The sequence below is a fragment of the Sparus aurata genome, chromosome 18, assembly GCF_900880675.1.
Source record: "Sparus aurata chromosome 18, fSpaAur1.1, whole genome shotgun sequence".
Taxonomy (NCBI): domain Eukaryota; kingdom Metazoa; phylum Chordata; class Actinopteri; order Spariformes; family Sparidae; genus Sparus; species Sparus aurata.
This window is the reverse complement of record NC_044204.1, coordinates 29282097-29297856: the sequence shown is the minus strand read 5'-3', so window position 1 is coordinate 29297856 and position 15760 is coordinate 29282097. Positions and strand designations below refer to the sequence as shown.

Genomic DNA, 15760 nt, shown 5'->3' with positions numbered 1-15760 from the left:
GTGAAGTTCTGGGTCTCAGGGCCCACAATGCAGACCCCCTGGGGAGGGTAATCACCATGAGGCCAGCAACAGTCAGCACAGCAGTGGCCCCTCGTCACAAAGACACTCCTCTCCAGAGACATGGCTGCGCCTTTGTGCTCCCCCACACTCTGAGTGTGTCCCACTCCAGGGGGCTTGAGAGGCACCACAGGGTGCCCATTAAACCATTAGGAGTGGAGGACAGCCCTGACAGCCTGATACACAAATACGTGAACACACACTCACACACAAATGCACACAAGCATTCGAAACCTACACGTGTACTGTAAGTACACAAATGCCCCGAGATGACAAAAGCCAAGTATTGTTCACTTAACATTGCTGTCAGCCGTTCAGAGCATGAATGGCGGAACAATCTGTCATTTTTGTTTGCTCACGCACTTGCTGGCTAATCACTCATTGACTCGCTCTCTGTTACTGACTGACTCAGTCATCCACCGTTCAAGTTCAATAGTTAATTGCCATGTCACCCAAGTTGATTGAGATTTGCCTTTTGTGCACCTCAGACATCAAACCAGCAACAAGCCCCCAGCCACGAAATACACGACAGCACAGATAAACAAAAGAGATCATAAAATGTTAAACAGACTACACAATGAAATTTATTGTTAATACTATTGAATTTAAGTTCCTTTCTGTAGGTGTTGTTTCTAAAGTGAGAAGCTCCCGCCTGAAGGGGAACAGTGTGGAGTAGAGACGTCTCTGGTTGTGCTTTCCGCCTTCCTTGTTATTTTATTTAAATGTGAAGTGATAAATAATAAATACAGTAGCAAGCTGTAATGTTGGTTATTATAGTTGCCAGTGTTCTGGTCCATTGGCTGTGTCTGTTTCAAGGCATGGAGGCAGTGAAAACACTCCTAGCTGAGAAAACAAAGTTCTGGGTAGTGAGAGATGAATATCAATTTTGACAACTTGTTTCCTGCTACATCAGAAGTTCAGAATGCAATGACTCAGTGATACATTAACATCGTGACTGCAGTGTGTGGACAATAGAGCGCCGCAGGAATGAGTCCTACGATATAAAATATTACGCCAGCAAAACCGAAAAAGACGGACTTGGAGACTCACCAACACACTAATCAGTATTTAAACGCAGTCTTCGGTTCAACTATTCAAACTCTCACTTTACACCTTGTTTAATTTCTAGTGTTTGGTATAGTAGTAGTAAGCTTAGTGGTGGTGCTTTCCAGGTACGCATGCTAAAATACAATCCCACTGGCAGTGATGGAGACACAACACCCAGGTGGATACACTATTTTTTGCCCCTCATTAGGCACGATGCTATGTTGCTGTACTGGAGTCAAGAGAGATTACGGTCAGCACATGTGGCCTTCATTGTCTAGAACTTAACGCATCATCCACGAGGCTATTTGCCCTCATGCAAACCGGCCACCGGAGAGATGGGTACTGTACTAACCGACACCTCTCTAGTTATTAAGACGGGTAATGTTATTTTTCCCTCAGGCTCTCGAATAACAACCTATGTTGAAAGCAAGCATGGACCCTGGAGGATTGCAGTGACCAATTAAAACTGGTAGTGTGCGCTAAGGTAAGTTCATCTGCACACGTCTACACAAGAATCCATTAAAAGTGTCAAGGGAAGAAATACCGCAGAAGAGGCGAGGTGCCTGGTATTGTGCTCTGCAACGTCTGCGAGCGCTGACACTCTTGACATCTTTGCCCTGCAGCTTCGTCTCCAATTTGTCTTTGAAGCAATCTTTAGGTTTTTCTTCACAGCCTTTGAAAAAAAATGCATGGTTCAGACGTTTGTGCCGCACACTGACACAGCTCCAAACAGCCTCATATTTCTTTCTACAAGACAAACTGACTTGATCATCGTCGTCTTCAACCAGGGTTTTGCTGCTGCTACAAACACTTTTAGTTAGAATGCGTACACTTTCGGAGAACACGAAGTGATGTGATAACTCTATCATTGTCGATATTATTAATGACCTCTTCTTCATCACTATTAAAACCCTCCAGCCGTGCTGTCGTTCGTTCACTCACTCACTCACTCACTAAAATCAGTATATAAATGCAGATATGTGTTGTGTTGTATGTGTCGACATGAAATTCTTGTCTTAATAAGCAAGTGTTGTGGTTACAGCATCTAAACAAACCCCACGATCCCCTCATGACTGACTCATATGCTGTGGTCTATTGTGCGAGAGCATAAACAATCTATCATTGTGCACTCATCTTCACCCTCATCATTGTCAGTTTTCACTATATATATATAAGATGCTTTGTGTAAATTACACTAAATGATGCCTCTCACTGAATACCATTGTTACTCGTATTAATAAACAGTGGTCATTGAGATATATTATTTATCCATGGCTGTTGCAAACACAGATGGAAGGTTGTTTTGCTTTAATAAGATTGATATTTAGTCTTATGTAATAATATTATAGGATTAAAGGCATTTACAGTGTGAATCAGGATAAACACTGTAAGAATTAAAAATGCCGGATCTCGATCATGAATGGAAAATCCAGACTGAATTATCCGTGCCTATTATTTTGATGATGAAACCACTGGTTTCACCAAAGGTTACATTTTACTATAGGCCTATTTGAATGAAAATATGGTGCACATTTTGTTGTGGGTGGCCGTCGGCTCACTTCTGACTCACTGATCCGCTATTATATTTTCAGCTTAATGGGCTGGTAGGTACAGGACAGGAGACACCTGTTAAGCTGTATTGATTCATGTACAAGACGGTTTCAAGCTGCATTGTCAATGAACACATTTCAGAAGACACCGATGAATCAATCTTTGGGTCTTATTGTTGAATCTCAAATACCCAGCCAATTGTGTTTAATCTAAGCATGGGTATTGTTTTAAAAATAGCATTCTTGCTACTTTTAAGGATCAGTTCACCCAAAATGAAAATTCAGACATCACTGACTCAGCCACATGTTGATGGAAAATCCGATCCACAAAACATTTCTGGAGCTTCATAGCAAACCACCATTGCATATATATATATATATATATATATATATATATATATATATATATATATATATATATATATATATATATGGCTACATACAGCTCTTCCAGCTTAATCCAAAGCTCCAGATGCTCTAATAATCCAAATTGATTTGAAAGGACATTATTTACATCCTCCCTGCTGCTTCAAGCTCACCCACGACAGAGTGCACCAGTAGCTACTGTGAAGATTCCTGCTTAAAAAGAAGTCTGTAAATAATGTATTTTCAAATCAAATTGTGATCCTTGGGCTTCCAGATACTTGGATTCCTCTGGACTAGCTTTATGGAGCCTTTTTATTTTTTGATTCAAGTCCACATCTGCTTCAATTCAAACTTCATCAGATTTTCCGATCATCTGTGATTTTGCTGACAAAGTAAACTAATTGAAAATGTGCTCCTTTAGATCTGTGACAGCATCCTCTCACAAAATGTCCCACCACAGGAATATCTGATTTGACTGGCAGCACGTCATGATAAAAAACACTGAATATTCAGAATCTGCACAGTAACTCATAACTAAATGTATCAAATAAATGTATAAAGTAGCAGAAAAATACAAATATTCAAATAAAGTACCTCAAATTTGTATTTAAGAATAGCAATTATTTCATTGCTTGTTTGAAATGTTGATGTTAATTTTTACTGCGAACAGATATCGGTCCAAAATATTGTTTTTTAGGTTTCCTTTGTTTTCTTATAATCGATGTTGTAAAAGCCATACCTGTCGATAAATGACTAAGCGTTTTAGATGAACTAGTCCTTTAACGATGGAAATTGAAACCGGAAATGCCGCGAATTGTGTCAAGCGAAGAAGACGCACCTTTACAAACGGTTAAAATGTTTACAAGCCTTATCCCAGATATACCGGTCTAAGCTGTGTAAACGCACATGCGTGTAACTTAAATATATCCCGACCAATATATTCCAGGTGACTGAACAAAATAGGTTACAAAAGTTAATTTTCAACTGTACAAAAAAAATAATTTTCGCGTAGTTGACGAGCTTAATTTGATACGCCGGAAATACGTTAGCCCGCTAACGGCCGCGCTGATTTGAAATTGAAATTCTGAATTGTGGATTCAGGAGAAAACGGACTTATTAAATAATGAGTCAGAAGATATTTGGACAGCTCTGGCAGATTTTTGGAAGAGGAAGAAAGTTGTGTGTGTGTCTGAACAGACACCACTTGCCACGGTTTAAGTTAGCTTAACTGAATGTGGAGGAAAGCTTGGTACACCAACGGAAAACATGAAGTATGGGAGAAATACAGTTGGACTTTATGGAGGATGACGACTGTGAACTGAGGCCGCTGTTACCACCACCTGAACTTCACCAGGTTGTCCCGTGGATGTACTTTGCATGTAGACCTACAACTGGTAAGTGCAAGTATGTTTTTAATTTTCTGATAATTGTGCATTGTAGTGTTTTTTTGGCCGCTGTGCCTCCTTCAGCTTTGTTGTGATCTCCTCCGCAAAAAAAAAAAAAAAGTTGTTTGTATCAACTGAGTCTGGTTTACGGCATATGGAATAATCTAGTGCTCTGGTGTTTTTATTAGCAGTATTTTTATTAGTGTGAATGCTGCAAGCATTCACACTATTGTTCTTCTGGAGTTTATTATTAGTGTGAATGCTGCAAGCATTCACACTATTGTTCTTCTGGTGTTTATTAAAGTTATTATTATTCCAGCTTCCGTACGTTTTTCAGCACTCTTCTCCTTCTTCAAATCTTGAGCTATTCAAACCATTCAAATATCAAAATGTTCAGCTTTTTAAGGACATTACTGCTTGTATTTTTCTCATTTCAATCTTTTATACTTTTGGAAATATTAAGCTTTTCTGCAAAATTTTGCCCATTCATCCTTATGGGGATTTTTTCAAATTTCATTCTGCTATAACTTCAGCATACGTTCAGCTATTCAAACCATTCAAATATTCAAATGTTCAGCTTTTTCAGCTCTTTCAACCCTCTGCTTTTCAACTTTTCAACTTTTCACCTTTTTCAGCTATTCAGCTTTTTCCCAAAAAAATTTAACATTGAATCAAATGGGAAAAGCTTCAAATCCTCTTCAAAACTCATCGACTTTCAACCTCTTCTTGTTCCTCATACGTTGAGCGAGAGACACCATTCAAACTTTAAATGAATCACAAAACCTTGAACTATTGACCTTGTATTCAGTTTTTAAAAATCTTGTACGGTTTTGAAATGGTCGCAGTTTTAGTTTTAAGGATTTTAAGCCCGTCTTCTGAGTTTATAATGGGTGTGTATTGCGTGAGCTAGAGTGCGTGACATCATCAACTGCCGCACCCCAGAGTGAGGAGCAGCACCGAAAACAGGATTTTTTTTTGCTTCAGCTTGATTAGGATCCCAAATCTTGTACTTGACATAGACAATATAGGCATATAAATGTAGGAAATCTTGTTGGCTTTCAGCTGATCATCTCATTTCAGCTGTAGGACTTACGGTTTTGGATTTAGAAGCCCAGGAGCGACAAGCACTCCTGAATGTTCCCCATAAGCGGCAATGTTAATTTTGGGCCAAAATTTCTGGAGGATCGCAGACGGTACATGTTTTGTCTCTCGCTACTGTGCCCTCATTATGCACTCTACAGAAATAAAAATAACATGGGTGCGTTCAGCAATGTCTCCTGTCACTCAACATACGTCATGTTTTGGCAATAACTATAACAGTTTTCTCAAGAATCGCAGGAGTTTGGGAGGCACTTCCGCATTCATTCCTTATGGGGACATTTTCGTCTGTGTTTCTGCTCCTGCTGCAGCATGTCTGCAGCCATTTTAACCTCTTTCAGCATTTACCTTCTCACCTGTCAGCCCTTTTTTTACCTTTTTAACCTCTTTCTGCCCTGTTACTCAACAACTTTTTGGCCTTTTCAGTCTTTTTTTCACCTTTTTAAGCTCATTCCGCCCTCTTACTCCACAGCCTTTCATATGTTTTCACCTTTTAACCTCTTCCAGGCCTCTTACCATACTGCTTGTCATCCTTTATTCACCTTTTTAACCTCTTCCAGCCCTCTTAATCTACAGATTTTAATATTCTTTTCACCTTTTTAACCTCTTCCAACTCTCTTACTCTACAGCTTTTCATGTTTTCACCTTTTTAACCTCTTCCAGCCCTCTAACTCCACAGCTTTTCATCCTTTTTCACCTTTTTCGGTCCTAGTCAGCCTTTAACTTTTCACCTTTTTAGCCTTCTTTCATCATTTTAACATCTTCCTGCCCCCTACTCTACAGCTTTTCATCCTTTTTCACCTTTTTCGGTCCTCGTCAGCCTTTAACTTTTCACTTTTTTAGCCTTCTTTCATCATTTTAACATCTTCCTGCCCCCTACTCTACAGCTTTTCATATTTTTTCACCTTTTTAATGTCCTCCAGCCCTCTTACCCAACAGCTTTTCATCGTTTCATTCCTTTTACACCTATTTGAGCTCTTTCGCCCTTTGACTTTTATACATTTTCATCCTTTTTTCACCTTTTTAACCTCTTCCAGCCCACTTGATCTACAACTGTTCATATTTTTTCACCTTTTTAACCTGTTCAAGCCCTCTTACTCTACAGCTGTTCATATGTTTTCACCATTTTAACCTCTTCCAGCCCTCTTTCTTTACAGCTTTTCACGTTTTCACCTTTTTAACCTCTTCCATCCCTTCTTACTCTACAACTTTTCACATGTTTTCACCTTTTTAACCTCCTCCAGCCCTCTTACTCTACTGCTTGTCATCCTTTTTAGCCCCTTTTCACCATTATTAACTCTTCCAGCCCTCTTTCTCCACAGCTTTTCATATTTTTTCACCTTAATAACCTCTTCCAGCCCTCTTACTCTACTACTTGTCATCCTTTTTAGTCTTTTTTCAACTCTTTAACCTCTTCCAGCCCTCTTACTCTACAGCTTTTCATATGTTTGTTCACCTATTTAACCTCCTCCAGCCCTCTTACTCTACTGCTTATCATCCTTTTATAGCCTTTTTTGAACATTTTAACCTCTTCCAGCCCTCTTTCTCTACAGCTTTTCACGTTTTCACCTTTTTAACCTCTTCCAGACCTTCTTTCTCTACAACTTTTCATATTTTTTCACCTTCTTAACCTCATCCATCCCTTCTTACTCTACAACTTTTCATATTTTTTCACCATTTTAACCTCTTCCAGCCCTCTTACTGAACAGGTTTTCATCATTTTCTCACCTTTTGAAGCTGTTTCAGCCTTTAACTTTTCACCTTTTAGCCTTTTTTCAACATTTTAACCTGTTCCAGCCCTCTTACTCTACAACTGTTCATATTTGTTTCACCTTTTTAACCTCTTCCAGCCCTCATACTCTACAACTTTTCACATGTTTTCACATCTTTAACTTTTTCCAGCCCTCTTACTCTACTGCTTGTCATCCTTTTTAGGCTTTTTTTTACCGTTTTAACCTCTTCCAGCCCTCTTACCCTACAACCTATCATCCCTTTCATTCATTTTTCACCTATTTAAGCTCTTTCATCCTATAACTTTTCACCTTTTTAGCCTTCTTTCACCATTTTAACATCTTCCTGCCCTCTTAATCTACAGCTTTTCGCCTTTCTTTCAACATTCTCATAGTTTTATGCATTTTCGGCAGGTCGTTCAGCAGATCTCGCTTCAGCCTGCAGCATTCACACTGTATTTTCGCAGGAAATACAAATTTTTCTAGTTAGTGGGCTGTGCTCGCCAGCCCACTATGGACACCTCTATAGCAGAGCTATAGGTGTCCATAGTGGGCTGTGCGGAGCACAGCCCACTATTGTTATTCCTCGACCCTCTTCTTATTAGTGGGCTGTGCTCGCCAGCCCACTATGGACACTCTATAGCAGAGCTATAGGTGTCCATAGTGGGCTGTGCGGAGCACAGCCCACTATTGTTATTCCTCGACCCTCTTCTATTAGTGGGCTGTGCTCGCCAGCCCACTATGGACACCTCTATAGCAGAGCTATAGGTGTCCATAGTGGGCTGTGCGGAGCACAGCCCACTATTGTTATTCCTCGACCCTCTTCTTATTATTATTCTTCCTCCCGCTCTTTTTTGGCTCTTTTCACGCCCCGCATCGTTGAGCGAATACAAACAAAAAATACATCAAAACGTGCGGCTCGGGCGGAAGAGTGCTGCTATTATTTTTCTCACGAAAATATTAATTTTTCGCGACGTACGTCGCGAAAAACTGCGACAAATTTCCCATAAGGAATGAATGGGACGAGGTCAAAAAACTCGCAAATCTGCGATGTTTTTCAAACATCTCCTGCTCGGGCATACGTTCACGTGGAAACACCATTCCAGCTTTAAAATGTAGGCACAAGTCCTGAGTATTTTTGTTGTATTTGAACTTTTTTCCTACGATGTGTAGTTTTTGAACTGTGACCCTTGAATGGCGGTGAGTGATTTTGGAGAAATTCAGGGTTTTCAATGAGTGTGTATGGCGGAATGTTCGTGCAGCACAGTGGAGAGGACCAACTGACAGAGTGAGCGAGATTCAAAAATTCGCTCAGAGATTTTCTCTTTCCGTGACGATCCTGGCCACAAATTAGGCTCAAAAACAGTGATACTTTCCAGAGTTGTAGCCACACTTGTCTTCTTTCTCCCAATGTGTCCACTTTATCGGTAGGATTTACGGTTTTTGAATTATCGACCGCTAACCGACAAGAGTAGCTCTGAAATGCTCCATTTACTCCAATGTAAATCGGGAGAAGGATTTCCAAAACTGCACTCTTTTTTAACTCGCTGCCATTTCCAAATTTCTGAAGCTAGGACCACAAAACTTAATGAGTGTGTTCTTTAAGGCCTTTCTGGCTCGATCGTGAAAAAAAATTGTTGATATCATGTAAGATTTTGACCAAATAGCACTAGTTTGACGTCCTAGATGTGAGGCAGAAATTGCTCTCAAATCAGCTCCCTCACAGGCCGTTGCTACGGCCCTTGCCAACGGTCACCTAGCAACCAAAAACAGCTGGGCCAAGAGAGAGAGTGACAGACAGACAGACACTAGACACACATCAGACAGACAGACAGACAGACAGACACACAGGAGACACACATCAGACAGACAGACAGACAGACAGGAGACACAAATCAGACAGACAGATGGACAGACAGACACAGCGACATGTAGACACACACACACAGAGCTGCTTAAGCGTGCTCTCACATGCACACAGACGCACACACACAGTATATTTCCCAGCATTTAAACTACATTAAACGATCATTTTTTCACTCATTCAATGTGCGGCTTGATCGGACTCTGTATGCTATGAATCAGTTTCTCTAGAATATTAATCTTTCGCGTCGTAAGACGCGAACAGCTGCGAGACACTTCCCATAAGGAATGAATGGGATGAGGTCAAAAAACTCGCAAGTCTGCGATGTTTTTCAAACATCTCCTGCTCTGGCATACATTCAGCTAGAAACACCATTCCAGCTTTAAAATGTAGGCACAGGTCTTGAGTATTTTTGTTGTATTTGAACTTTTTTCCTATGATGTGTAGTTTTTGAACTGTGATCCTTGAACGATGGTGAGTGATTTTGGAGAAATTCTGGGTTTTCAATGATTGTGTATGGGGGAATGTTCGTGCAGCAGAGTGGAGAGGGCCAACTGACTCCGTCACAGTCCGTTGCTACGGCCCCTGCCAACTGTCACCTAGCAACCGAAATCAGCTGGGCAAAGAGAGAGAGTGACAGACAGACAGACAGACAGGAGACATACATCAGACAGACAGACAGACAGACAGGAGACACACATCGGACAGACAGACAGACAGACAGGAGACACACATGAGACAGACAGACAGACAGAGAGACATGTACACACACACACACACACACACACACAGCAATGCTTAAGCGTGCACTCACATGCCCACAAACGCACACACAGTATATTTCCCAACATTTAAACTACATTTAATGATTATTTTTTGCTCATTCAATGTGCGGCTCGATCGGACTCGGGTTGCTATTATTCAGCTTTACGAAATAGTTAATTTTTCACGACATAAGTCGCGAAAACTGCGATAAAGTTTCCCATAAGGAATGAATGGGGGGAGGCCAAAAAAGTCGCAAATCTGCAACGTTTTTCAAACATCTCCTGCTCTGGCATACGTTCACGTAGAAACACCATTTCAGCTTTAAAATGTAGGCACAAGTACTGAGTATTTAAATTGTATTTGAACTTTTTTCCTATGATGTGTAGTTTTTGAACTGTGATCCTTGAATGACGGTGAGTGATTTTGGAAAAATTCTGGGTTTTCAATGATTGTGTATGGCGGAATGTTCGTGCAGCAGAGTGGAGAGGGCCAACTGACAGAGTGAGAGAACTTCAAAAATTTGCTCAGAAATTTTCTCTTTCCGTGATGATCCTGGCCACAAATTAGGCTCAAAAACAGTGATATTTTCCAGAGTTGTAGCCACACTTGTCTTCTTTCTCCCAATGTGTCTACTTTATCGGTAGGATTTATGGTTTTGGATTGATCTGCCTCTAACCGACAAGAGTAGCTCTCAACTGCTCCATTCACTCCAATGTAAATCGGGAAGAGGATTTGCAAAACTGCGGCCTTTTTTAACTCGCTCCTATTACCACATTTCTGAAACTAGGACCACAAAACTTAATGTGTGTGTTCCTTAAGGCCTTTCCCGCTTGATGGTGAGGAAACTTTGCTGATGCCATGTTTGCTTTTTCGTCACGGGGCAAAGCGCACAGCCCACTCTCGCGATTTCCCGGCGGGGAATTGTCTAGTTATTATTCTTCCTCCCGCTCCTTTTTTGGCTACTTTTCACGCCCCGCACCGTTGAGCGAATACAAACAAAAAATACATCAAAACGTGCGGCTCGGGCGGACTCGGTATGCTATTATTTTTCTCAGGAAAATATGAATTTTTCGCGACGTGAGTCGCGAAAAACTGCGACAAATTTCCCATAAGGAATGAATGGGACGAGGTCAAAAAAGTCGCAAATCTGCGACTTTTTTCAAACATCTCCTGCTCGGGCATACGTTCACGTGGAAACACCATTCCAGCTTTAAAATGTAGGCACAAGTCCTGAGTATTTTTGTTGTATTTGAACTTTTTCCTACGATGTGTAGTTTTTGAACTGTGACCCTTGAATGGCGGTGAGTGATTTTGGAGAAATTCAGGGTTTTCAATGAGTGTGTATGGCGGAATGTTCGTGCAGCACAGTGGAGAGGACCAACTGACAGAGTGAGCGAGATTCAAAAATTCGCTCAGAGATTTTCTCTTTCCGTGACGATCCTGGCCACAAATTAGGCTCAAAAACAGTGATACTTTCCAGAGTTGTAGCCACACTTGTCTTCTTTCTCCCAATGTGTCCACTTTATCGGTAGGATTTACGGTTTTTGAATTATCGACCGCTAACCGACAAGAGTAGCTCTGAAATGCTCCATTTACTCCAATGTAAATCGGGAGAAGGATTTCCAAAACTGCACTCTTTTTTAACTCGCTGCCATTTCCACATTTCTGAAGCTAGGACCACAAAACTTAATGAGTGTGTTCTTTAAGGCCTTTCTGGCTCGATCGTGAAAAAAAATTGTCGATATCATGTATGATTTTGACCAAATAGCACTAGTTTGACGTCCTAGATGTGAGGCAGAAATTGCTCTCAAATCAGCTCCCTCACAGGCCGTTGCTACGGCCCTTGCCAACGGTCACCTAGCAACCAAAAACAGCTGGGCCAAGAGAGAGAGTGACAGACAGACAGACACTAGACACACATCAGACAGACAGACAGACAGACAGACACACAGGAGACACACATCAGACAGACAGAAAGACAGACAGGAGACACACATCAGACAGACAGACGGACAGACAGACAGAGCGACATGTAGACACACACACACAGAGCTGCTTAAGCGTGCTCTCACATGCACACAGACGCACACACACAGTATATTTCCCAGCATTTAAACGACATTAAACGATCATTTTTTCACTCATTCAATGTGCGGCTTGATCGGACTCTGTATGCTATAATTCAGTTCTCTAGAATATTAATCTTTCGCGTCGTAAGACGCGAACAGCTGCGAGACACTTCCCATAAGGAATGAATGGGATGAGGTCAAAAAACTCGCAAGTCTGCGATGTTTTTCAAACATCTCCTGCTCTGGCATACATTCAGCTAGAAACACCATTCCAGCTTTAAAATGTAGGCACAGGTCTTGAGTATTTTTGTTGTATTTGAACTTTTTTCCTATGATGTGTAGTTTTTGAACTGTGATCCTTGAACGATGGTGAGTGATTTTGGAGAAATTCTGGGTTTTCAATGATTGTGTATGGGGGAATGTTCGTGCAGCAGAGTGGAGAGGGCCAACTGACTCCGTCACAGTCCGTTGCTACGGCCCCTGCCAACTGTCACCTAGCAACCGAAATCAGCTGGGCAAAGAGAGAGAGTGACAGACAGACAGACAGACAGACAGGAGACATACATCAGACAGACAGACAGACAGACAGGAGACACACATCGGACAGACAGACAGACAGACAGACAGGAGACACACATGAGACAGACAGACAGACAGAGAGACATGTACACACACACACACACACACACACACACACAGCAATGCTTAAGCGTGCACTCACATGCCCACAAACGCACACACAGTATATTTCCCAACATTTAAACTACATTTAATGATTATTTTTTCGCTCATTCAATGTGCGGCTCGATCGGACTCGGGTTGCTATTATTCAGCTTTACGAAATGTTAATTTTTCACGACATAAGTCGCGAAAACTGCGATAAAGTTTCCCATAAGGAATGAATGGGGGGAGGTCAAAAAAGTCGCAAATCTGCAACGTTTTTCAAACATCTCCTGCTCTGGCATACGTTCACGTAGAAACACCATTTCAGCTTTAAAATGTAGGCACAAGTACTGAGTATTTAAGTTGTATTTGAACTTTTTTCCTATGATGTGTAGTTTTTGAACTGTGATCCTTGAATGACGGTGAGTGATTTTGGAAAAATTCTGGGTTTTCAATGATTGTGTATGGCGGAATGTTCGTGCAGCAGAGTGGAGAGGGCCAACTGACAGAGTGAGAGAACTTCAAAAATTTGCTCAGAAATTTTCTCTTTCCGTGATGATCCTGGCCACAAATTAGGCTCAAAAACAGTGATATTTTCCAGAGTTGTAGCCACACTTGTCTTCTTTCTCCCAATGTGTCTACTTTATCGGTAGGATTTATGGTTTTGGATTGATCTGCCTCTAACCGACAAGAGTAGCTCTCAACTGCTCCATTCACTCCAATGTAAATCGGGAAGAGGATTTGCAAAACTGCGGCCTTTTTTAACTCGCTCCTATTACCACATTTCTGAAACTAGGACCACAAAACTTAATGTGTGTGTTCCTTAAGGCCTTTCCCGCTTGATGGTGAGGAAACTTTGCTGATGCCATGTTTGCTTTTTCTTCACGGGGCAAAGCGCACAGCCCACTCTCGCGATTTCCCGGCGGGGAATTGTCTAGTTAGTGGGCTGTGCTCGCCAGCCCACTATGGACACCTCTATAGCAGAGCTATAGGTGTCCATAGTGGGCTGTGCGGAGCACAGCCCACTATTGTTATTCCTCGCGCCTCTTCTTATTATTATTCTTCCTCCCGCTCTTTTTTTGGTAGTTTTCACGCCCCGCACCGTTGAGCGAATACAAACAAAAAATACATCAAAACGTGCGGCTCGGGCGGACTCGGTATGCTATTATTTTTCTCAGGAAAATATGAATTTTTCGCGACGTACGTCGCGAAAAACTGCGACAAATTTCCCATAAGGAATGAATGGGACGAGGTCAAAAAAGTCGCAAATCTGCGACTTTTTTCAAACATCTCCTGCTCGGGCATACGTTCACGTGGAAACACCATTCCAGCTTTAAAATGTAGGCACAAGTCCTGAGTATATTTGTTGTATTTGAACTTTTTTCCTACGATGTGTAGTTTTTGAACTGTGACCCTTGAATGGCGGTGAGTGATTTTGGAGAAATTCAGGGTTTTCAATGAGTGTGTATGGCGGAATGTTCGTGCAGCACAGTGGAGAGGACCAACTGACAGAGTGAGCGAGATTCAAAAATTCGCTCAGAGATTTTCTCTTTCCGTGACGATCCTGGCCACAAATTAGGCTCAAAAACAGTGATACTTTCCAGAGTTGTAGCCACACTTGTCTTCTTTCTCCCAATGTGTCCACTTTATCGGTAGGATTTACGGTTTTTGAATTATCGACCGCTAACCGACAAGAGTAGCTCTGAAATGCTCCATTTACTCCAATGTAAATCGGGAGAAGGATTTCCAAAACTGCACTCTTTTTTAACTCGCTGCCATTTCCACATTTCTGAAGCTAGGACCACAAAACTTAATGAGTGTGTTCTTTAAGGCCTTTCTGGCTCGATCGTGAAAAAAAATTGTTGATATCATGTAAGATTTTGACCAAATAGCACTAGTTTGACGTCCTAGATGTGAGGCAGAAATTGCTCTCAAATCAGCTCCCTCACAGGCCGTTGCTACGGCCCTTGCCAACGGTCACCTAGCAACCAAAAACAGCTGGGCCAAGAGAGAGAGTGACAGACAGACAGACACTAGACACACATCAGACAGACAGACAGACAGACAGACACACAGGAGACACACATCAGACAGACAGAAAGACAGACAGGAGACACACATCAGACAGACAGACGGACAGACAGACAGAGCGACATGTAGACACACACACAGAGCTGCTTAAGCGTGCTCTCACATGCACACAGACGCACACACACAGTATATTTCCCAGCATTTAAACGACATTAAACGATCATTTTTTCACTCATTCAATGTGCGGCTTGATCGGACTCTGTATGCTATAATTCAGTTCTCTAGAATATTAATCTTTCGCGTCGTAAGACGCGAACAGCTGCGAGACACTTCCCATAAGGAATGAATGGGATGAGGTCAAAAAACTCGCAAGTCTGCGATGTTTTTCAAACATCTCCTGCTCTGGCATACATTCAGCTAGAAACACCATTCCAGCTTTAAAATGTAGGCACAGGTCTTGAGTATTTTTGTTGTATTTGAACTTTTTTCCTATGATGTGTAGTTTTTGAACTGTGATCCTTGAACGATGGTGAGTGATTTTGGAGAAATTCTGGGTTTTCAATGATTGTGTATGGGGGAATGTTCGTGCAGCAGAGTGGAGAGGGCCAACTGACTCCCTCACAGTCCGTTGCTACGGCCCCTGCCAACTGTCACCTAGCAACCGAAATCAGCTGGGCAAAGAGAGAGAGTGACAGACAGACAGACAGACAGACAGGAGACATACATCAGACAGACAGACAGACAGACAGACAGGAGACACACATCGGACAGACAGACAGACAGACAGACAGGAGACACACATGAGACAGACAGACAGACAGAGAGACATGTACACACACACACACACACACACACACACAGCAATGCTTAAGCGTGCACTCACATGCCCACAAACGCACACACAGTATATTTCCCAACATTTAAACTACATTTAATGATTATTTTTTTGCTCATTCAATGTGCGGCTCGATCGGACTCGGGTTGCTATTATTCAGCTTTACGAAATGTTAATTTTTCACGACATAAGTCGCGAAAACTGCGATAAAGTTTCCCATAAGGAATGAATGGGGGGAGGCCAAAAAAGTCGCAAATCTGCAACGTTTTTCAAACATCTCCTGCTCTGGCATACGTTCAC

At 41.7% G+C, this 15760-nt stretch overlaps 1 protein-coding gene across 2 annotated transcripts in view; it reads left to right on the top strand.

Moving 5' to 3' along the window:
• The first annotated feature begins 3871 nt into the window (after positions 1-3871).
• Positions 3872-15760, top strand: part of f9a (coagulation factor IXa) — a 175542-nt gene continuing 163653 nt past the window's right edge. The window contains exon 1 of one of the 2 annotated variants that reach the window (XM_030396233.1): positions 3872-4414. In XM_030396233.1, coding sequence (XP_030252093.1) covers positions 4294-4414 — 121 coding nt within the window. In that variant the 5' untranslated portion in view covers positions 3872-4293. The remainder of the gene's footprint in view (positions 4415-15760) is intronic. The other variant, XM_030396232.1, reaches the window with a different exon arrangement.